The sequence below is a fragment of the Carcharodon carcharias genome, chromosome 2 (assembly GCF_017639515.1).
Source record: "Carcharodon carcharias isolate sCarCar2 chromosome 2, sCarCar2.pri, whole genome shotgun sequence".
Lineage (NCBI taxonomy): Eukaryota > Metazoa > Chordata > Chondrichthyes > Lamniformes > Lamnidae > Carcharodon > Carcharodon carcharias.
This window is the reverse complement of record NC_054468.1, coordinates 17255178-17279944: the sequence shown is the minus strand read 5'-3', so window position 1 is coordinate 17279944 and position 24767 is coordinate 17255178. Positions and strand designations below refer to the sequence as shown.

The following is a 24767-nucleotide window of genomic DNA, read 5'->3' as shown; positions in this document are numbered from 1 at the left end:
GTCTGAAAACAAGCGCTAATAAAGTGATCCTGCCAGGGTCAGGACCATTGCCCTGGAGGTGTTTTTTTTATTCATTCATGGCTTATGGACATTGCCTGCAAGGTGAATATTCATTGCTCACACTGAATTACCTTTGAGAAGGTGGTGGTGGACCACCTTCATGAACTGTTGTAGTCCGTGCGGTGAAAGCCCTCGCCTCATGCTATCAAGTAGGTGGCTCCAGGATTTTGAGCCATCGACCACAAAGTAATAAAAGATTTATGTACAATCTCACCATGCTGTGTGACTTGGAGGGGGTCTTGGAGGTGATGGTGATCCCCAGCTCCTTTGGTCTTTGCTTTTCTAAGTGATGGGGTTTGTGAATCTGGGCGGTGCTGACGATGAAGCCTTGGTGAGTTTTTTAAGTGCATCCTGTGGGTAGTACACCCTGCAACCAAAATGTGCCAGTGGTGGAGGGAGTGAATGACCCCAAATGAATTTTTTAACAAATGCGCTGATCTTCCTTCCCACACCCAACCCCTCCCATCGATGCAAGGTCAACACATTATAATATCTGTAAGGGCATCTGACACCTCACAAAGAAATGATCTGGTTTTAGGGATGGGGGTCCCAGTGGAGAAGGGACATGGCAACATAAGAAAGACCCAACAAGATTGATCGGGGGGTCAAAAAAATGAGTCTACTGGAAAGTCCCACAGGCCTTTCTTTGTCATAGTTGTGAACAACTGGACTGTGATTCAGATGCCCCAGAAACAAGACTAATTGCACGGTAATGTCTTCTGTAATACTTGTTTCATGCAACATTCACAGAGAATGGTCAAAAATGCCAGTTTATGCATAGGTGCAGATGCATTCTCTATGACCATAGGCCTATTAGAGTCAAGCAATAGGCAGTGGGAGCCCCTTTGACCTGGTGCAAGATTGCCCTTAGCAACAATTGGCAATTTTGAAATTGCTAGAAAGACACAGTGGGCCAGTTGACATCTGAGAAGAGGGAGATGATGAGATGCTGAAGTAAGCATGTATTCCTCCGTGCCCAGTAAAGTTAAAGGGTGGAAATTCATCAGGGGCCCATTTCCAGGGTAAAGAAGAGGCCCAAGACCTGCTCCAAATTTGGGCATCAGATCACGTTTATGCCTCAGAGATAGGCAAAGGTGACACAACAGGTTCAATGTGCACATTGGAGTTTTAATCAATGTTTTCAAATGTCTGCTCTCCTGCTTACAGCTGCTTGCATTTAGTTTATTTTCTCTTTTATCAGTAAACATATCCAAGCTTAACTAATCACACACAGAGAATAAAGAACACATAACAGACACACATAATCAAACAATTGAAAATTGTACGCTACATATTTTCCACCTTTGAAAAACTAAAGACCTTATTTTAAATTAAACCATCCAAAACTAATGTATGTACATCGAGTAATTTCTTAGAGTTTAGCGTGTCCATTTTGTCTAAGTACAGAGATAGTCTTTGATGTGATGAAGTTCTCTAATACGGGCTGAGATCTACGAATTTATGGATGTGGTTCTGCATGAAGACCTCGATGAGGCAGATGATTAATATCAGAGCCGCTCATCAGAAAAGGAAATATATCCTCATAATCAATGTCCCCAAAATATCCTGGCCTGCTAACAATCAAGCATCACGTGTTCCACTTGTGTTACCACCCAGCCAATAAACATTGGTACCGAGCAATCGCTTGATCTGCTTTGGTCCAGAAAGAGATGATATGAATATGTTGTTACAAATTGGCCGTTTGATGCCAACACAATCTCCAACTTCAAATTGTGGTTTCCTTGCTTATGTTTCCTTGTCGGGGTACAGTTTTGCTTTCACATTCCCGTTGGATGGAGATGACGGCTTAAGAATAGTCAGCAGCGTGTGACAGTTATGAGCAGCAATAAACTCGGCCGGTGTCTTTCCAGGCTCAGTGTGTGGGGCGGATCGATATTTGTGAAGGAGGACATGAATGGATTGTTCATATGTTTGCCCTTCTGGCGTGCTAGCTCTCGGACTGCCCTTGCTCACCCTGTTGAATCATTCAATACCACTTTTCAATTGCAGATTGTATCGATATGTCAGAAGGTAGTGAATTCCATAACTTGCTAGGAACTCTGTGAACTGACTGGAAACAAAGTGCTGTCCATTGTTTATAGTGATGATCTCTGGCAAACCCATTTTGCGAAGAACTTGCCTGGAATGTGAATGACCAAGGTGGTGGTTATGGAATGTGTTATGGCAGTTTCCAGCTATTTGCTATGTAGATCTTGAATGACAAGCGAAGAACGTTGATTCTTAGTGCCTGCTTGCGCTTCTCCAAAAATATGTACTTGGAGTTGTTGTCACGGTTTTGTTGTCAGTTGTAGAGGTGTGGGACATGGTTGAAGAGATTTTTCATTGCATGTACAAGCTACACAGTTTCTAATGAACTCTTCTATTCTTGACCACCAGACTGCTTCACGGAATCATTGTTTCATCTTAACAATGCCCAGCTGTCCTTCATGAGCAAGATGCAATACATATTGCTGTAGTGCTTTTAGGATAGCTGCTTGAGTTCTGTGTGCAATAGAGTTATCATTAAACTATGCAGGTTCCTTGTGTAATCAATAGCACAGGATCAGTTCCTCCATGATTTCATGAGGCCAGCTGGCTTTCAGGCATTGGCCTACTTCCTGCCATGTGCTATTTGTTGCTGATTCAGCCTTCAACTCATCTCACATAACAAGATTGACAGTCGCCTACAAAATTACTGTGAGCATGTAGTCTTCAATGTCACAAGACACTTTGCTATCGTGAACATTGTCTGCGATAATAGTGCAGCTAAGCATGTCAGCTACTTGTCTGTGTGAGCTGTGAAATACTCAATCTCAAAGCTGTGCTGATGAAGCTGATCTGTCCACTTGCAGATTTGCAGAGATCAATGATAAGATCCTGATGTGGCTAACCATGTCGTCAGCACTTGGTGACCAGTGCAGAGGGTGAACTCTCTACCATAGGGATACATGTGCCAATGTTCACAAGTGTAGTGCTTCCCACTCTCCAGTAGGGCAATTGCATTTAGTTTCCAACAATGGATGTGATGCATAAGCCATTGGTTCTTCGCTTCCTTCAATGTGCAGTGAGAGTACAGCTCCAATCGCAGTTCCTGATTCATTTTTTGTGACATTGGTTTTTGAGTGTGGGTTGAAATGTGCAAGGAGTGGCATGGATGCTCTCTCCATCTTTAATGTATCAAACGCTATTTGCTGTGCAATTGTCCACTCCCGTTGTGCACCTTTGAGCAGTAGCTTCTGAAGAGGTTCCATGATCTCTGCATATTTAGAGACAAATTTGTGAAAAAATGTTGATACTTATCTGGAATGATTGCTTTGCTGACCATGTTAAAGTTGTCACATAATCTAAGTTCGCCATTTTCGCATTGCGCAATGACTAGGTCCAATACCCACAGTGATGAGTCGTCCGTTCAAGGATACCACCCGCTCCAAGACATTTCAGCCCCTTTGATACTTTGGCATGGGTCATTTTGCAAATCTCAAATTTTATGAAACTGGTAGAATTGATCTGTCAATGCAGACAGCAAGACAGTATTCCTTAATCCTCCCAAATCCAAAAGAAAGGAAGGAAAGGTGTATAATCTGAATCATCGGTCACATTAATGTGTGCTCCAGTTGGATCTGCACTTAGGTTTGAAGCCAAGCTTATCAAATACCCCCATAAAGCTCCTGCCTTTGGCTACACAGTACATGAACCTGTCTAGGGTGATGCTTTTGTAGTGTACTGGGACTGTGATTGCCCCAAAGCTGTAATATTCAAAACATCATATCCTTGAAGTGTGTCTGGCACAAGAGTGAAAGTTGCAAAAAATACCGATAGTCGAGTTTGTTGCTCAATATAGATACTACCAAAGCAACATTGATAAAAAGCAATACTGAGATAACTGTAATATTGACTGAGTAGGCCTTAAAATTACCTTGTGTTTTACCATATTGTATACTTATGCAGTACCTCACTCTCAGGAAGAGACTCCTCCTCGTGTCAAACCAGCAAGGGGTTCTTTGATTTGCACACCTTTGCAAAGTGATTCCACTTTAAGCGTGAGTTCCACATTTTCCCTTAAGCTGGACATGGTGTTGTGAATTGCTGAGTATTTCCACAATTTGGCCATAGTTTTAAGGGTAACTGACCATGATGGGGCACACACGTTAATGAGACTGCTGAAGTCTCTTTGTCCATAGCCCTTCCACTTGAGAGATTTGGAAAAGCTTTGTCTGCGACCTTAAGTCTGAACGTGTAATTCTGCGTAACCTCTTCCAATCTAACACGGCAGATTCAATTTGGACTGCCAAAGTCATGGCGTTTTCCAAGGTTAAATTATCGTCCTCCATGAGTAGGTGTTCCCAAATTTATGGAATTGAAGCCTTTTCGATTAAGTCACTAACTAGTTCATTAATTAGTGTGCCAAATTTACACACAGAAGCCAATTGTTCCAATACTGCCATATATTGTTTTATGTGTTTGCCATTTCCCTGACATCTCTGGCAGATGTATATCATTCGACCATCCCACTTTTCTTTGGCCCAGAGTGTTTATTGAGAGCATTTACCACCCTAGCCAATCTGTGAGCTGCTCGAATATTCGTTAGCCTTCTGCTTCAAAACAATGTACAAGTACCATATTCATGCAGATTGCTGCTACACTCGGACTTTCTGCGGAGAGAGCAAGTAGGCTTGAAACTCAAAATCCATTGACCACATGGCATAGTTGGACCTCTTGTTGAAAAAAGGTAAGATGCGAGAGCCTGAAAATTTAAATTATTCTCCATTATCCTTATTGCCAGTTGTCGTGTTTTATGTCTCAGAGATATGCAGAGATGACACACCAAGTTCTATGTGTGCACAGGTGTTTTATTCAATGCTTTAAAATGTCTGCTCTCATGCTTACAGCTGCTTGCCTACAGTTTAGTTTCTCTTTTCTCAGTAACATATCCAGGTTTAACTACTCACACACAGAGAATAGAGGAGATACCCATAATCAAATGCTGAATACTTGAAAAATGCACTTGTTAATATTTCAGTGCCTATCGCACCTGCACAGCCAACTCATGTGTTGGGGGTGACAATTTTCAGGATGATTGCCTCACTGTCTAATTGCCGTAACAATGGTTACAAATCATAAATTAACCGTTCCCGAATATCCTTGGGGTTGTCTTGCTGATCCCTTTCAATTACATTTTGAATTGTTATTTCAGAGGGTGTTTCTTTCAACCTTTACTTCCCCTGTTCTGTTGTTTTTTTTTAAAAAAGTATTGTTTATCTTTCAGTTTTGAGGAAGAGTTTATGTGCTCTGGGCAGTTGATGCCTGGCCAGGGTTATCTTGCTTTTGTTCAAAGTGTATCCAGGACACAAGGGATATCACCTGGTGATAATCAAGAGCATTACAGGAATACTTCAACTGCACAAACTGTGGTAGAAGAGCAACACAATGGATGCTATTATTATGCTGAAACTTTTATTCCAGTTTTATTTTGGACCTTTGCAATAATTTTTATAAATGAACTATTGAGGGATAGAAACAAAGGAATTATTAGATGAAAGAAATATTAAGGTCTATAGAGTTCTCCTTCTATCATCCTGGTGCAACAATAGCGGCGTTTATTTGACTAATCAAAGCAATCAATCTCTAGCAATTAGTCCACACCAGAACCAGACATGAGGTGTGGAAGACCAACAGTCATGAAAAGCTTTTTGGACCATAAGTTTTATTTACTGAATCATTACCTCTGAGCCTGAATTTAACCCAGACGGCCTGGTGGAACTGTATTCATTTTGCCTTGAGACCTGTGACTTTCTGAAGAAGATGCTTTTCAGTTTGTTGAAAAATAGCTCCCTGAACTTGTCCCCCAACATGAAGTAGAAAATGGGGTTTATGATTGAGTTGAGGAAAGCTATGGGCCTAGTGATGGCGTAAACAGCCTTTACAACTAGTTTGTCACATTCCGACATGCCGTTGTTCTCCATTCTGGAAGCAATGCGAACATTGCGCATTATGTGATAAGGGGTCAAGAATACCAAGAAAATGACAATAGCCAAAATGACCAATGTAAGGGGCTTTTCCACATGAATCTTGGTGCGTTGTTGCTGTATTTTCTTAAGGCCGCGCGCAGTTTGGATGTAAAAGAAAAGCATGACACTGAGCGGTGCGAGAAAACCAAAAACTGTGAGGTACAGGCTGTAAATCAGATTGCGGGAGGCATCTCCTGAGCTGGCATAATCTAAACAGTCAACATCTTCGGTGCCATTGATAGCATCGTCCCTGATAAAAATGAATATAGGCACTAACTCTAGTGCTACAAATATCCAAATACCAAGGCAGATGATGATGGCGTTCCACTTTTTCTGAAAAAAGTGAGGCTTCAGTGGCCTCATCACCAGCAGGTACCGATCAAAACTGATGCAACTGAGGGACAGGATGCTCATGTACATGTTAGCATGAAGGATGAATCTATTTAATACACACGTTATATGACCATAGGTCCACTTGTTGCCTTGGCCATAGAAAGCCACTAGCATGGGAAGGGTGAAAATGAAAGTCAGGTCTGTGATGGAAAGATTGAAAAGGTAGATGTTGCTGCAATTCCATTCCTTCAGACAGAATATATAGCCCCATATCACAGAGAGGTTGCCAATGAGTCCTAAGATGAACTCTATTCCATACATGGTTGGAAGGTAATACTTCTCCAGCTGAGGATTGGTGTCCAAACACATGTTTTCCATTTCCTAGAAATGAATAAAAAAAACAGATGTAATGCAATGTGGGCATGACAAGAAGGTTTATAATATATGATAAAAAACACCTTATAGTTTGAGAGAATAATAGTTGAGATATTACAGATAGAATTATGCTGAACTATGTTTATCATATGAATTTTTTCCATGTATTAGGAGATAACTGGCTCATCATTATTCAATTGACAGATTCATGTAATGGAGGACAATCAAGATCAGTTACATTCAACAATTGGCTTATCTAACTTAGAGCCATAGAACAATAGAAGGTTACAGAACAGATGAAGGTCAGTTGGCCCATCATGTCTGTACCAGCTTCCTGATGCAGCAATCCACTTAGAAAGGGAAGCTTTCCCTTACACAAGATAAGGTCTCCTGGCATTGGGGGTAATATAATTACAAGGATCGAGCATTGATTAAGGGACAGAAAACAGAGAATAGAAAAAATTGGGTGATTTTTGGGTTAGCAGGCTGTAACTATTGGAGGACAGCAAGAATTAGTGCTTGGGGCTCAGCTATTTACAATATATATTCAATGACTGTGATGGGGAGAGTGGGCGTAATGGGTCCAATTTTGCTGATGATGCAAAGATAGGTGGGAAAGTAAATAGATATTGACAGTTTTGGATGAAACTATAGCCTGCCGGGGTAGGGGTGTGTGGGTATTGGTCAGATGATGGGAGGTACGGGTGGTGTAGGTGTCAGTTTGTGTCGAGGGCTAAGAATGCCGGCAGGTCAGAAACCTGACATGATCCCACTGACTTTTGTACTTAACCAGCCTGTGTTTCGAAACCTCCGACAGACAGGCCATCAATTGGAAAAGAAATGATATGCTAGTCTTTATGTCAAGGCATTCAAAAATAACAGCAAGGAATTTTTGCTGCAATCATGTTGGGCTTTGGCGAGACCACACCTGCAATATTTTGTATCCTTTTGATCTCCTTATCTTGCCTTAGAGGAGGTGCAACAATGATTTGCAAGATTAATTTCCAGGTTGAGAGTTTTTCCCTATGAGGAGTGATTGAGTAGAATGGGCCCATACTGCTGAAGTTTAGCAGAATGAGAGCTGACCTCATTGAAACTTAGCACAGGGTAAATGCTGAGGAGTTGCCTCCCCTGGCTGGAGAGTCTAAAACTAGTCCCAGTAAAAGGCCAATCGTTTTGGACTGAAATGAGGGCAAATATCTTCATTCAAAGTGTTGTGACCATTCAGACTTCTCTACCCCAGAGGATGCTCAGTTGTTGAATATTTTGGAGGAGGGTGGGGTGGGGTTCAGTGTGGGGGTATGGGGGTGGCTGTACAGATGTACCTCAATAATGCCTGGATGAAAATGGTTGGATTACAAGATCAGGTTGCACAGGCTCAGGTTTGCATTCTCTCTAGCATGGAAAATTAAAGGGTAACCTAATTGAGGTTTTTAAGATGATTGAAGTCTATGCCAGTGTAGATAGAGAGAAATTATTTCTTTTCTGGTGGGGAAGTCAAAGACATAATCTTAAAATTAGAACTAGGCCAATCGGGGATGCTTTCAGAAAGCACTTCAGCACACAAAGGATAGTAATTATTTAAAACAGCACTATGGGTGTTCCTACACCATATGGACTGTAGCGGTTCAAGAAGGCAGCTCACTGCCACCTTCTCAAGGGCAATTAGGGACGGACAATAAATGCTGGTCCAGCCAGCGACACTCATATCCCATGAACAAATTTAAAAAAATTTCTGTCCCCCAAAAAGCTGTTGGGGTTGGAGTTCAATTGCAAATTTCAAAGCTGAGATAGATAGTTTTTTGCTACGTAAGCATGTTAAAGTTTATGAAACCAAGGCGGGTAGATGGAGCTAAGATACAGATCAGCCATGATCTCGTTGAATGGCAGATCAGATTCAAAGTACAGGACAGCATCTTCTTGTTCCCATCTTCCTTCTGATGCTCCTAGTAACTTCAGCCTGAAACTGACTCTTTTCTTAGCTCTTGTCTTCACTCTCCTTGAAGTCACTTCAGTGGTTGCTTTCCGTATTTTCTTCGCCCCAATATCCTCCACGCCGAACCTCTTCAGTTTTCCCCCTTTCTCTCAGGAAAGATGTGACCAGGTACAGGTTGTACTCTGCCGCCTTCGACTTGAGCTGTTTTTGTTGGTCGCATGTCAACCGAGGCTGTGAATGTTGGCAGAGCCTTCAACCGAGGTGAAAGTTCGAAGTTGAAAGCTAGGCATCAAACCTAAGTCAGATCCTGGTCCTCTTCCAAAACCCATTCCTGCCTTTTGTCTATAACAATCAGAATTCCTGATCCCCCAGGATGCTGACATCAATCGTCATAAAGGAAGAACAAATTTGCTTCTACACAGAGCGTTTTACAATTTCAGGATGTCTCAAAGCATATTTGAAGCACAGTCACTCTTTCACAATCCTGAAACGTGGCAGTCAAGGTCCCACAAGTAATAAGGTGATAATTGACCAGAAAACCCGCTTTAGTGATGTTATTTCAGACCTTCTCTGCTCTTAATTCAAAATAGTGCCATAGGGTCTTCCACATTCTCATGAGAGGGCAGAAGGTGCATTGGAAAATATTAATAATAGTTCTGAGGAGAGACTTGAAATATTGACACAATTTTACTTGTGCGGTGGAAACTTTAATACACTGGTGGTGAAAATCAATGGATGAGATAGATCAGGCTGAATGACTTTCCGCACCCTTGTCTATTTTTGAACCTTTATTACATTGGAAAAATGCATATTAAAAGAGTTTGTTTTTCTGTCTGACAAAGTGTTACAATCCCCACAGAGACCATAACTTTTAAAAAGAGATATGATCATCCAGTTACTAGCTGAAAGAATGACATGGCAAGATTTCACCTTTTAAACTTTTCATATAACAAATGACGAAAAACACCTTTTACTAAACACTAGTTTCATTTTGTAGGCAACTTATATTTTAATCTACAGAAATTGATGTCTCCTCTTGTACCCATTGCACTCTCCATGGAATTACAGTCCCTTTAGCAAACAGTCCATGGTTGCTAAAATAACATATAATATATGAAAGCAAAATATTGCGGATGCTGGAAATCTGAAATGAAAACAGAAAATGCTGGAAAAACTTGGCAGGTCTGGCAGCTTCTGTGGAGAGACAAATAGAGCTAACACTTTGAGTCCATATGACTCTTCTTCAGTGTTAAAGAGAGGTGGAAATTTTTTTTTATTCATTCATGGGACGTGGGCTTCGCTGGCTGGGCCAGCATTTATTACCCATCCCTAATTGCCCTTCAGAAGGTGGTGGTGAGCTGCCTTCTTGCACTGTTGTTGTCCATGTGGTGTAGGTACACCCACAGTGCTGTTAGGGAGGGAGTTCCAGGATTTTGACACAGCGACAGTGAAGGAACGGTGATATATTTCCAAGTCAGTATGATAAGTGACATGGAAGGGAAATTCCAGGTGGCGGTGTTCCCATTTATCTGCAGCCCTTGTCCTTCTAGATGCTAGTGGTCGTGGGTTTGAAAGGTGCTGCTGAAGGAGCCTTGGTGATTTCCTGCAGTGCATCTTGTAGATGGTACACACTGCTGCTACTGTACATTGGTGGTGGAGGGAGCCAATGTTTGTGGATGGAGTGCCAATCATATGGGCTGCTTTGTCCTAGATGGTGTCAAGCTCCTTGAGTGCTGTGGGAGCTGCACTCATCTAGACAAGTGGAGAGTATTCCATCAGACTCCTGACATGTGCCTTGTAGATGGTGGACAGGTTTTGGGGAGTCAAGAGGTGAGTTATGCACTGCAGGACTCCTAGCCTCTGACCTGATCTTGTAGCCACCATATTTGTACGGCTAATCCAAATCAGTTTCTGGCCAATGCTGAGCCCCAGGATGCTGATAGTGGGGGATTCAATGATGGTAATGCCATTGAACATCAAGGCTGATAGCCAGATTCTCTCTTGTTGGAGGTAGTCATTGCCTGGCACTTGTGTGGCATGAATGTTACTTGCCACTTGTCAGCCCAAGCCTGGATATTTTCCAGGTCTTGCTGCATTTGGACATGGACTGCTTCAATTTCTGAGGAGTTGTGAATGGTGCTAAACATTGTGCAATCATCAGTGAATATCCTCATTTATGACCTTATGATGGAAGGAAGGTCATCGATGAAACACCTGAAGATGTTTGGGGCGAGGGCATTACCTTGAGGATCTCCTGCAGTGATGCCCTGGAGCTGAGATGACCGACCTCCAACAACCACAACCACCTTCCTTAGTGATAGGTATGACTCCAATCAGTGGAGAATTTTCCGCTGATTCCCATTGGCTCCAGTTTTACTTTGGCTCCTTGATGCCACACTCAGTCAAATGCGGCCTTGATGTCAAGGTAGTCACTCTCGCCTCATCTTGGGAGTTCACCTCTTTTCTCCATGTTTGAACCAAGGCTGTAATGAGGTCAGGAGCTGAGTGGCCCTGGCAGAACCCAAACTGGGCATCAGTGAGCAGGTTATTGATAAGCAAGTGCCACTTGATTGCACTGCTGATGACCCCTTCCATCACTTTACTGATGATGGAGAGTACACTGAGGTGGTAATTGGCCGGGTTGGATTTGTCCTGATTTTTTTGTATAGGACATACCTGGGCAATATTTCACACTTCTGGGTAGATGCCAGTGTTGCAGCTATGATAAAACAGCTTGGATAGGGACGTGGCAAGTTCTGGAGCACAAGTCTTCAGTATCATTGCCGGAATATTGTCAGGGCCCATAGCCTTTGCAGTATCCAGTGCTTTCAGCCATTTTTTGATATCACATGGAGTGAATTGAATTGGCTGAAGGCTGGCATCTGTGATGCTGGGGACCTCTGAAGGAGGCCGAGATGGATCATCCACTCGGCACTTCTGGCTGAAGATTGTAGCAAATGCCTTATCTTTTGCACTGATGTGCTGGGCTCTGCCATCACTGAGGATGGGGGTATTTGTGGAGCCTCCTCCTGCAGTGAGTTGTTTAATTGTCCACCACCATTCAAGTGGCAGGACAGCAGGGCTTAGATCTGATCCATTGGTTGTAGGATCGCTTAACCCTGTCTATCACTTGCTGCTTATGCTGTTTGGCATGCAAGTAATCCTTTGTTATAGCTTCACCAGGTTGACACCTCATTTTTAGGTATGCCTGATGCTGCATGCCCTCCTGCACTCTTTGTTGAGCCAGGGTTGATCGCCTGGCTTGATGGTAATGGTGGAGTGGGGGATATGCCGGACCATGAGGTTACAGATTGTGTTCGAGTACAATTCTGCTGCTGCTGATGGCCCACAGCGCCTCGTGGATGTCCAGTTTTGAGTTGCTAGATCTATTCAAAATCTATCCCATTTAACACAGTGGTGATGCCACACAACATGATGGAGGGTATCCTCAGTGCGGGAATCTCTCTCCACAACAACTGTGCAGTGGTCATTCCTACAGATGCATCTGTGGCCCGCTGGTTGGTGAGGATGAGGCTAAGTATGTTTTTCCCTCTTCTTGGTTCCCTCACATCCTGCCGCAGACCCAGTCTAGTAACTATGCCCTTTACGCTTTGGGACTATATTTTAATATTTAGGTTTAAATCACCTCTTCTGCAGTCTGCCTGACAATGAGCCTGGGTGTTTTGATTGTTAGAGATCAAAAGAAGGCTTAGATTGTGTTAGCTCGGTCTTTGGTGCTACCGAGCCACTCTTGGCGATGGACATTTAAGTCCCCCACCCAGAGTCCATTCTGCGCCTTTTCATCCAAGTGACGTTCAGCATGGAGGAGCACTGATTCATCGGCTGATGCCATGAGACTTCATGGGGTCCGGAGTTAACGTTGAGGACCCCTAGGGCAACTCCCTCCTGACTGTGTGCCACTATGCTGCCACCTCTGCTGGGTCTGTCCTGCCAGTGGTTGCTTGAAGTTCCTACTTAGCAAAACAGGAACCTATTGGAAGCTGGGCATTGTTATATTTATTTATTTATTTATTCAGTTTTAAAATCTTTTTTCCCCAATCACCACCCCCGCAGGGCCATCCGTCACTGGTTGCTATGTTGTCCTCTCACATTATCAGCGAGTTTCTTAATTCCATCACCAGCAGTAAAGCCTTTTCTGATGATTCTTCTTCCCCCTGGCTATGCCAGGATGAATCTCATGGAATCTTTAAATGGCTGCAGGATCTCTTTGACTAGAGCCCATCCTCCTCCTGCATCCAGCTCTGATAATTCACAAAGCCAAGCAGCCTCATCTCTCTACTCACCACATAGAATCTCTGCTGTCTTTCCGTGGTATTCATTGGTTTGTAGGGAAACCTGTAACCTGATCTCAAAAAATGGCTTCCTCTGCCCTCTTCCCAATGGCAATGTAATATATATGAACCTTGAATCCAGATAGAAATACTTGTTATCTATCCTTGACCCCAAATCCTTTTCATCTTAGAAGTACATGGACTGTTTATAGCAGAACTATATACAACACAATTCCAACAAAAACAATGTTTTCTGGGATTTAGGGAGACTCTGAGTCTACTCACCATAAACTCAGAGGCTACTGCCATTGTCTCCAAGCATAAATACCTTGCATCACTTTCCCACTAAAACAATCTAAGCCTTCTTTTGATCTCTAACAATCAAAACAACCAGGCTCATTGTCAGGAAGACTGCAGAAGAGGTCACATGGCCCCTTTAATTTACCCTAAATATTGAAACATAGTCCCAAAGCATAATCACCTTATAAACCTCATCATTGGAACAGAAGGTAGTCAATTGTTACCACAGAAGTTGGAATATGCCACAAGTGTTATCTTACCATATTGGGATGTGGATTCTCCCACTAAGTCAGAAGCTGTGAGGTTGAAAATGTATAGTGAGTGGGTAGATCACACTGTGCCCGATTTTAGGTAAGAAGCTCTTGTCTCGAGATATTCACAACCTCCTGGTTTCGTAAACTGGAAGGACGTGACGTAACTTTTGTATTCTGAAAGTAGAAGGGAACCAGATTCAGTTGGGTGAAATGACAGCTTTGTGCTGACAAAGAGATGGGGAAAAAAACTGAGCAACGTGATTGAGAATTGAATCAAATATAAACACAGGAAATGCTGGAAAAACTCAGGGAGGTCTGGTAGCCTCTGTGGAGGGAGAAACAGAGTTAAAGTTTTGAGTCCAGTATGACTCTTCTTTGGGTGCTGCCATGACCTGCTGAGTTTTTCCAGCATTTTCTGTGTTTATTTCAGATTTTCAGCACCCGCATTATTTTTGCTCTTATTGAGAACTGAATCGTTTGCTGTTGGCAGTTGCTGCTCAGCTTTTCCTTTCTCTCATTTATTCCAGTGAACTAAAACAAGAGCAGAGGCTATGGTTCACTAACGGTTTAGTCACCGACATCGTTGCCACTGGCATTGCTGCTAAGAAAGAAAGAATTTGCATTTATATAACGCCTTTCACAAACTCAGAAATACTTTACAGCTTTTGAATTATTGTCACAGTGATAATGTAGAAAACTGAGCAGCCAATTTTGCGCTCAGCAAGGTCCCACAATGTCTCAATGACTAGAGAATCTGTTTGAATTATATTGTTTAATAGATAAATGTCCACAACACTGGGGGAGCTCCTTCTTTAAATTAATACTTTGCAATCTTCTGCTCCCATTTCTTATGTTGCTATGTTGCAATGCATCAGTGTAAAATTCAATTCAATGTGCTGTTTGTTTTCTGTTTAAATACAGGATACGCGATTTGTGTCTGATAACCTGCTTCTGTGAATGCATTTAAAAACATTGAGATAGCTAAGGAAGTCTTGAGATAGGAAACAAAATAATGGACCCAAGATGATTAGTTACCTGGTTAATGGTAAAAGAGTTAACATCTGGTGTTTTGTAGGAATGGTCTCATCTTTGGCGCTTTTGTTCACAGTAACACTTTTCGTGCCATAATGAACTATCTAGGACAGTATGGGTGACTAGAGACCTATAAAAGATCTTGAACTTCCTTTCACAATTTGTAGAGAGTGACAACAATGAAAGGTTCAATGAAGGTTGTGCCTGTTCTCAAAGGAAAAGTAAGGTAACTGTATTTATTTTTCTGCATGATTACTGCTTACATTTTTCAGCAAACCTCATCAACGGGTGGGATTAGGTTTCTGTCATTAAATAAAATAAAAATAGAAATCTGTGGACACCATTTTTATAATCTATATGTTCAGATACCTGATTGTGATGCTTGGGCATTTTTTCCCCTGATTTTAAAAGCCTTGTTTCCTGGGGTTTCGGGTCTTCATGCTCCCTGAGGCGGCTCTCTGCCTTCAGGGAGCTTCCTGTCGGCACTTGCCCACGTCCGCATTGACATCATCACCCGTTCTCCTCCCCTCGCTCCCCCCACCACCCAACCATTCCCCCCTCCCCACCCACCCCGGCAGTGCTGAGCTTTTCAGTGCACGCTTCACGCTGGCTGACCATTAATTGTCCAGCCAGTGTGAAATCGCGGCCGGAGGCCGATCGCGGTCAGCGGTCTGACTCCCGGCCACTCCCGGGCCTGCCGATCGCGCCCGTCCGCCGAGCTGAAAGTTCAGGCCTATGTATCCCTAATCTAATATGTTCCCTAATGTACGGTTAATAGGTGGGGCTAATTTTCACCTTTCACTGTTGTCCACCAGAATAGAACCAGTTAAGATTTTCGCTGTATTTAAATGTCGCCAATTCACCATCCCCCACCCCTCACCCATCTGGTGAATACGAAAGTTCCCCCGCTGGTGTTTGAAGCCATGACCCGGTGGTATTAATCTCCCCTCTGATTCAGAAGGTTGTGGGCTCCAGGAACTGAAGTACAAAATCGAGGCTGATACTCCCAGTGAAGTACAGTCAGGAGGCTGTCAAAGGTTCCCAAGTCACAGAAGGGCAGGGAAGTTCAGTTCTCCCTGGTGCCATAGTCAAAACTTATCACTCCATCAATATCACTAGAAACAGATTATAGTAAAATGCCTGATATATGGCATGCTCTGATGAGTGCTGCTGGTTAATCAAAAATGCCTCTTAAGACGGAGTAACTGTGGGATGCTTTGATTTTTGTTTAGAAAGCTATTGATGTATGTCTATCTATGTGCCTATCTGCAGCTCACTCCCCCCAACCCCTCCTCAATTTGTGAGATGAGCTATTCCGGTATGCCTTCTGTAAGATGTAACCTGATATAATAGTCATTGCTTCCAGTTCCTGCATTTTCTCCAAAACTAGCTCTGGCTCCGAAACACTGGGACAGCAGCACTGGGCCCTTTAAAGAGATCCAAACTCCATGGAGAGTGAGACTTACAGGGATCTTGATCTATGTTTACATTATCGGCCATCTTTTGCTCAGTGTCTTTACTCATATTTCTTTTTAAAAGAAACACAGACCTTCCTTAAAAGCTTCAAATTGACTGTAGGTATTTGGTACCATTAATCCCCTGTCACAACAGTCAGCAAAGCAGAATATGCAGCAAAGGATTACTCACTGCACCAGAACAGACCCTAGAAGGATCAAGAAGTTACTCCAGTATCATTATTGATCAGCTCCTCTTTCAGTCTTCTTGTACTTGAGTTCAGCCTTCACAGTGCGTCTGAACAAGAGAGGAAGTGAAGAGAATACAAGTCCAGAGAAAAGAGGAAATAGATGTGGTTCATCTCTGTAAGTAACCTTTATGTGCTGTTGTCTAGGAACTGTCCCTGTGCAGTGACAGCAAGACCAGTGCTCTCTGGGTGCAGCATTGTCCTGAAGGGCAAAGGAATGATGCTATACTATACTGTGACCTCCCTTTGCCTCAATTCACAGAATCACATAACATAATACGTATGAAGAACTGGGGTCAAGGAAAAGATAATTCAGCAGCTGCAGCTCTTAAAGGGGTGCCGGACATTTCTAAAGCTGCCCGGCTTCTTGCAGGAGCGAGGAGGGAGTGGCTGCTTCAATCATCCACAGCAAAATGACACCGAATAATGAAGTGGGTTTGGAGGTGTTGCTAGGGGATGTCCTACAAAGCAGAGTGGTCTTCTTTGGAACTAAAGCCCAAGCTTCAGAGGAGCACAAGAGCAGCCAGTATGGAGGTGGCTGAAAGAAGAAATGTTATACTTACCCCTGCACGACAGCTGGAATCAGATGAGGAAGACATTTGTTGGAATTGGGAACACTGGCAAATGTTTTTCTCACATTTACATTATTTTGTATAGTTCAGTTATGAAGTACATTAAGAGTGCTTCAGTTTAAACTTGGAGGACAATTGGAGAATGCACAACACTGAGCTCACCGTTGGTGTGCTTTCCAACATCCATGGACCTATATTTTAGCAGCGGAAAGTTTAAAAAGTAGTGGAGTTTCCCTACACTACAACAGCAATTATATATTGCACAAAATTATTTCATTGACTTTGAGGTGTTTTTGGACATCTTGAGGTTGTGGAAGCTGCTGGGTAAATTTAATTCTACCATCTACCCCAGAACCAATGCCAATGCCTCAGAAACCTGAAGCCCTCACTCCTACACCAATTCTCCAGCCACATGTTCAATTACTCAATCCTCCTCTTCCTCTGCTCATTAGCACATGGCACTAGGAGTAATCCTATGATTACTGCTCTTCGTGCCCTGATTTTTACTTCCTGTACTAACCCCTTAAAATCTGATTTCAGTATCTCATCCCTCTTCCAACCTATATCATTGGTGCCAACGTGGACCATGACCTCTGGCTGAACACTCTTCCCCAGAAGGATGTCCTGCAGTTGAACCATGACATAATTGACCCTGGCACCTGGGAGGCAACACATCATCCTGGTGTCACATTTACTACCACAGAAATGCCTGTCTGATCGCCTGATGATGGAATCCCCTATCACTACTGATCTCCCAATCTTTTTCTTCCCCTCTTGTGCAGCTGAGCCACTCATAGCACCACAGACTTGGCTTTGGCTACACTCCCTTGAGTAATCATTGCCCTCATCAGTATCCAAAATGGAAAACCGATTAGTAAGCAAGATAGGCTCAGGGGACTGCACTACCTGTCTGGATCTCTTAGACTGCCTGGTGGTCCTCCTTTCACTCTCTGACTGAATGCTCTAATCCTACAGTGTAACCACCTTCCTAAATGTGCTATCAAAACAGTTATCTGCCTTGTGAATGCACAACAGTGACATCAGCCACCACTCAAGTTCTGCAACCAGGAGCTCAAGTTTCTGCAGGCAGTGACATTTCCTGCAGATGTGTTCACCTAGGTCACATGATGTGTCCACAACTTCCCACATACTTCAGGATGCACATTCCACTTGGCCAAGCTGACCTTCCATACAGTAACTTTAAAAATGATTTAGTACAATTAGAATAAGTAGAATAACTCACCAGTTAATAACCAGTTTTTTCCCCTGTGGCAAAGTAAGAGCCAGCTACTGGAGGCTGGAAAAGATAGAAAAAGAAAGGAGCACCTCCTTCCCTCTTCACTGAACTGGCACACTCACCAAACTCTAATTTAAGCACTCTGATGCAGCCCAGTGCAGACCTTTTACTGTTGTTGCCCACAGTTGTAAATCTTTCTCTTTCCTATCTCCCTTATTGTATATGTATGTTTGTTTGTGTGTGTGTGCATGTGTGAGAGATTGCAAACACTCCCCCATCCCGCCCCCCCCACCAAACCAACCCCCCCCCCACCCCCCCCCCACCACCACCACCACCACTGAGGCTGGTTTGAATGTGAATAAACTAACTTTCTGAGTTAATCATAAAGCTAGTTTGCTGCAAGTTATTTTTAAATTGGACCACACAAACTGAGGGTTTGGGGAAACATGCCACTGCCTACATTAATAATAATTCACAAACACCTCTGCTTACAGACAGATGGAGAGAGGATAAGGACGCTCCGTTTCTTTCTCTGCCCTGTCTGTAACACAACGAAAGTCAGCACGGATTTGTTCAGGGCAAATTGTGTTTAACTAACTTGAAGAGTTTGGTGATGAGGTATAAGGGAGAGTTACTGAGGGTAATGCATGTTTATGTGTTGGACAAGAACCTCGAAACAGTATTTGATAAAGTGCTACACAACAAACTTGTCAGCAAAGTTAAGGCCCATGGATTGAAAGAAACAGTGACAGCATGACTACAAAGCTCGCTGAGCGACAGGAAACAGTGTACTGGTGAAGATTTGCTTCTCGGACTGGAGGAATGTATAAAGTAGGGTTCCTGAGGGATTGGTAATAGGGCCGCTGCTGTCCTAGGTTTACATTAATCGCTTGGACAACCGAAGAACTGTGTTCAATTCTGCGAATTCAGGAAGGACGTGAAGGAATTAGGGAGAGTGCAGAGAAGATTTGCGTGAATAATCCCAGGAATGTGAGACTTCAGTTATGTGAATAAACTGGAGAGATTGGAGTTCTTCTCCTTAGAGAAGAGAAGGTTCAGAGGCGATTTACAATGGTGTTCAAAGTCATGAGGGATCTAGGCAGTGTACATAGAGAGAAACTCTTCCCATTGACAGAAGAGTTGAGAGCCAGAGTGCACTGTTACAAAGAGAACGGCAAAAGGTTCAAAGGTGACATGAGGTGAAACATTTTCATGCTATGAGTGGTTACAATCTGGAATGTGTTGCCTGAAAGGATGGGTAATGCGTATTCAATCACGGCTTTCAAAAGGGAATTGGATCAGCACCTGAAAAGAAAAATATTGCAGGGTTAGAGAAAGGGCACGGAAGCGGGACTAAGTAAATTGCTCTTGCAGAGAGTCAGAGCTGGCTTGATGAGCGAATAGTCTCCTTTTATGCTGTAATCATTCTATGAGGTTTTTTGGATGGGGGATTTCCCTGCCCAGCCACCAGATCAGTCAGCAGGGAATGCAATCCCGCTGGTACCAGCTGCCCTGCAGCCATTTAATGTTCGGAGGGACATTAATTGGCTAAGGACGAGTCTTCCACCCCCATATGGGGAGGAAATCCCACCTTAGAGAGCTGACCCCTGCCCCCTCCCACCCCACCCCACCCCACCCAGTCAGGTGGCCGGCAGCTCTGTAGTCCCAGCAGGCCAAGCTCAAGTGGTGGCCACTGCTGGGACTACAGGCAGTCCCTGAAGAAGGGGAGGTTATGGAGACCGGGCTTCAGGTTAGACCAAGGTATCAGCTGGCCTGGCTGGCAGGCCCCAGTGAGAGGTTTGGGGAGCTGGGCTTGAAAGGCCAGGGAAGTAGGGTTGAAAGGAGCTATAATCTTGAGTGGGTGCCTCTGATGGGCACAGAGATACCCCACGAGAAGCACACCCCTCCCCCACCTCACCGGTATCGGCAGGGCTGCATTCCCTGCTGACTGATTGGGTGGCTGGGCAGGAAAACCAAACCCCACTCCCCCCAAACCATCCAAAAATGTATGACATCAGTTTGTTTTTTATATAAAGCCCCTTTAAAAATTTATGTTGCTGTTGTCAACAACTTAAAAAGAACGACACAGATGCACTAAAACGATACCAGGGCTAAAAGGATTAAAATTTGAGGACAGGTTTCAATGACTAGTCATGTGTTTCCTTGAGAATAGAATAGAGAAGAGTTGCTCATACAAAGACACTTAAAAAAAGCTTGCATTTATATCGCGCTTTTCAAGACCACTGGATGTCTCAAAGCGCTTTGCTATCAATGAAGTACCTTTGAAGTGTCATCACTGTTGTAATGTCGGACGCACGACAACTAGTTTATGATCACTAAACTTCCACAAATATCAATGTGATAATGACCAGATAACCTGTTTTTGTGATGTCGATTGAAGGATAAATATTGACCAGGGCACCAGGAATAACTACCCTGTTCTTCTTCAAAACAGTGCCATGGGATCTTTTTACATCCCTCCAAGCAGGTAGATAGGACCCAAGTTGAATGGCTCATCCAAAAGACAGCAGCTCCGACAGTGCAATGAATCCATACTACACTGGCATGACGCCTTGATTTTTGTGCTCAAGCCCTAGAGCAGGACTTGAACCTTGTGATTCTAAAGTTAATATGCAACCAACTGAGCCATGAAGAGCAACTCTGAATCAGGAATTCAGAACAAGGAAGCCTAACCTTAAAATTAGGTTTAGGTCGTTTAGGGTGATGCCAGGAAGCACCAATTCACGCAAAGAATAATGTAAATCTCCAACTCTTGCCTCAAAAACTCTGCTGAGGTTCGGGTTGGAATGTGAATTTCAAAACTGGGATTGATAGATTTTTATAGGGTGAGGCACACTGAGGGTTACAAAAGGAAGGAAGACAGATAGAGTTAAGGTACAGATCTGTCATGATCCAAATGAATGGTGAAACAGACTCAGAGGGCTGAATGGCCTACTCCTTTTCTATGTTCCTATCAATCTGAGCATTTTTTAGACCGTGGGAATAAGGTTACTGTTGTGCTATCATATTTTCAACAAACTATTTTAATCCCACCAATTTGTACTTATTCTGATAATGTAATCTTTAAAAATATAGACAGAAAGGGGAAGGGAAAATGTCTCAAGACCGATAAACGTAAAGATGAAAAATTGATGGTGCAACCATTGCTGGTAAGAGCCCGTGTTTTGCATCAATCCATGTGATTGGTGAGAGCCTGTTTTAAAACCAAGGGGCAAGATTTTCGGGTCATCGGGGGAACACGGTGGGCAGGCTGGGCAGTGGCCGGGAAACGGGTTGCCACCTGTGACCGGCCCCCAACCACTCAGCGCTGCCAGGGTTGAGGGGGGGTTGCGGGAGCAGGGTGAGCGCTGAAGCCTGTGTGGTCACACTGGGGGGGGGGAGCAGGCAATGAAAGCTCCCTGAAGGCAGAGAGCTACCTCACGGAGCTGAAGAATTTTAAACCATGAAATACGGATTTGGAAGTGCTGGAAAAAAAATGTCCACAAAGCAGACTCCCTCAGGGGGGGAATATATAGATTCTAACAATTCTGTCAAAAACATTTTTATTTTTAAAGGTTACCATGGGAATTCTCACCCCGCCCGTGGACGAGGCACCCTCAAAGTCCCAAAAGCCCCACCTGCCCGATTTGCCGGCCGGCCAACTGTAACGTTGGACGGGCAGCGGAAAAATCGCACTTAGTTAATATATTCATGGCCTTAATAGGCCTTTTAATTGTCGGCGGGAACGGTGCCGACTCTCGGGTGCGCCCACCAACCGAAATATCACGCGAGTGTGCGATGACATCGGGACGACATTATCACGCGTTGTTTATCTCCCGATCAGGTCGGGTGCATGCCCGCCCACGGGACATAAGATTCTGCCCAGGATCTTGATTAGCAGTCAACCTTTGTCCGATCTGAACTACTGCTGTATTGTGTCCCACATGGCGGGATCAAGTGATTCCATACGGTGCAATGGTAGGTTCATCAAAGCCTTTCGAGCGCAATGGGAGCTGTTAACGCAGCCACGTCACCCTAATCCTAAATTTGTTCGGCAAAATGTCCACGGGTTACATCGCGATTAAAAGAGCTGGCCAGGAAATCGGCGTGAAGAATAAAAAAGGCGACACACTAAATTTCACAGGAATAGCGAGGTAGTTTTTAAAACGAAAAAAAATAAGGCACGTTTTAAATTCATACCTTTGTTTTTGCCAAAGAGATCTTTAGCCTTCCATCACCTGCTCAAACTTCCAAAAGCAGCAGAAGCAAGTCCTATCCTCGGCGTGACCTCTTCTTCATCATTCCCACTGTCTCCAATGAACACGTCCAGGTGTATAAACTTATCTACTTGTTAAACTGCATCCCCTCCGAGTGGAATTTATACATCCTCCGGATGTTTGCTGGATGGCAGGGCCTTTAATCCTCTCATTGTTTAATTTGCATGCCCGTCTTAATCATTTGGTTCATGCAAACCTGTATCAGATGTTGCTATGGAATAACGTGAGCTTGTTTAAACTGCTGCAATATAAAGAGACTCCTGCCTCCTTTAGCTCAAGCTAATTGAATTTAATGGAAATAAAAAAAAAAATTGGAAGAGGTGTCAAATATGTCGGCAGCTCGCTATCGTTTATTTTACGTAGAGTCACGATTGAACCCACCGTGTGCTATTTTTAATGATTTATTGGTTTCTAGGACATGCGGGTCATGGCTCTTCAGAATACCTCAAGGGAGGCATGTAGCGTCTGGGTGTTTGTTAACCATTCAGTCCTGAATATTCTGACCAGACAGATATGTTGTGGTTTACAGAATCTCCCAGCATTTTGGAACCCATCTAATAAACATTTTGGTTGTCATGAAATTAGCTCCCTCCTGGGCCTATGGTGGGGTCCTGGAACAGGAGGTGCTGGATTTTGTGGTGGGGTGGTGGTGTGGAAGAAATGTCGGCTAGCAGCCGACGTGCCAGAAAGAAGCCCGCGCTCCTACCCATAACACGCTGGGGGGGGTGGGCTACACTAGCTGAGAATGGGACTTCCGCCACTCAGTGGGAGGGAGCCCTGCCCATGAGAGCTACTGGCCAATCTGATTGGCCAGAAGATCGAGCAGTCATGGCAGTGCAAGAGCTCAGTGGTGGGCACTGCGGGGACTGCAGGTAGGAGGATGAAGGAGAGCGATGGCTGCCACAGAAAGGTAAGTCCCAGGCTTTTAGAGCGGGGAGGGACCCGAGAGCCCAGGGTGGGGAGAGATGGGGTCGCGGGCCGGGTTTTGGAGGGCAGGCGGCGAAGAGACATTTTTTGGGGTTGCCCCGGAAACACACAAGGCACCCTCTGAATGAAGTGTCCCTCCTTCCTTCCCACCGTTTTTCATCTAGGTCACAAAGAAACAGCTTGCCCACTCTCACCCACCTGCCCACGCCAACTGTGTTATGGCATGGGCAGCATATTATCCTTGCCTATTGACTTGCTAACAAGCCAAACTGACCTCTAATTGTTCATTTAAATATGGCAGATGGGCTGCCAATTTAGGCACCCAGCCATCTAGCGTATTATGGAGTTCAGCTCTGGGGTGGATGGGAAGGTGGTGAGCTAGCCACCTGACATATTCTATGTGCCACCCCCTGCTGAAAATGCGAGTGGCAAGGGTGCATAAGATATAGCCTGGGCTCTTCTGGACTGATCTTGCCAGGCCTGATGAGGTATTAATCCACCTTCTCTTTCTCAGATTCCAACTACCTCACTGTGTATTTCTCATATTCCTCGGACCTATATTTATTTATCAACCATAAGAACATAAACAGGAGCAGAAAGCCACTCGGTCGCTCAAGTCTGCACCACCCATCAGTAAGATCACAGCTGATCTGATTGTGGCTGCAACTTCAATTTCCCACCAGTGCCCAATGTTATATGTTCAGTAAGTCTCATGAAGAGGTTCTGAGTCTTGTATGGTTGAACATTAAGTGTTTATTGATAGCACATGACTATGTACATATACACAGGATATAGCCCAAGCTATGAGCTAACTCCATGCTTGCTTCTACACAGGTCTTTGTCCAGTCCACAACTGACTCATCTCAGGTCATGTGTCTCTTTATATCACACTGTAGGTGGTACTGTTTCCCAGTCCCACATTAACCCTTGCTATGCCAGATATCCTTAGGGGGAGGGGGAGGCAGTGGCGTAGTGGTATTGTCGCTGGACTAGTAATCCAGTTCTGTCGAAGGGTCATGAGGACTCGAAACGTCAACTCTTTTCTTCTCCCCCGATGCTGCCAGACCTGCTGAGTTTTTCCAGGTAATTCTGTTTTTGTTTTGGATTTCCAGCATCCGCAGTTTTTTGTTTTTATCATAGTAATCCAGAGTACCCAGAGTAATGATCTGGGCACCTGGGTTTGAAAACCCCCATGGATGATGGTGAAATCTGAATTCAATAAAAATCAAAAGTCTAATGATGGCCGCAAAACCATTGCTGATTATTGTAAAGACACATTTGGTTCACTAATGCACCATTAGGGAAGGAAATCTGCCATCCTTACCCTGTCTGGCCTACATATGACATCAGACTCACAGCAATATCCCTTAATACTCGTGACTTGCAAAAAAACAATCACCATCAGATTTAAAGTTATTAACTGATCAAACAGAGGTCTCGTGGTGCTGTGGGTAGTATCCCT

General features: G+C 43.9%; 1 protein-coding gene across 3 annotated transcripts in view; it reads right to left on the bottom strand.

Annotated features, from left to right (window-relative positions):
* Positions 1-4893: 4893 nt before the first annotated feature.
* Positions 4894-24767, bottom strand: part of LOC121271854 (succinate receptor 1-like) — an 85627-nt gene continuing 65753 nt past the window's right edge. The window contains exons 1-3 of one of the 3 annotated variants that reach the window (XM_041178153.1): positions 16253-16344; positions 13565-13732; positions 4894-6782 (exon numbers count right to left, since the gene is read on the bottom strand). In XM_041178153.1, the coding sequence (XP_041034087.1) occupies positions 5769-6782; positions 13565-13567 (1017 nt within the window). In that variant the 5' untranslated portion in view covers positions 13568-13732; positions 16253-16344 and the 3' untranslated portion in view covers positions 4894-5768. Of the gene's footprint in view, positions 6783-13564; positions 13733-16237; positions 16345-24767 lie in introns of those variants that run through there. The other 2 variants (XM_041178151.1, XM_041178152.1) reach the window with 2 other exon arrangements.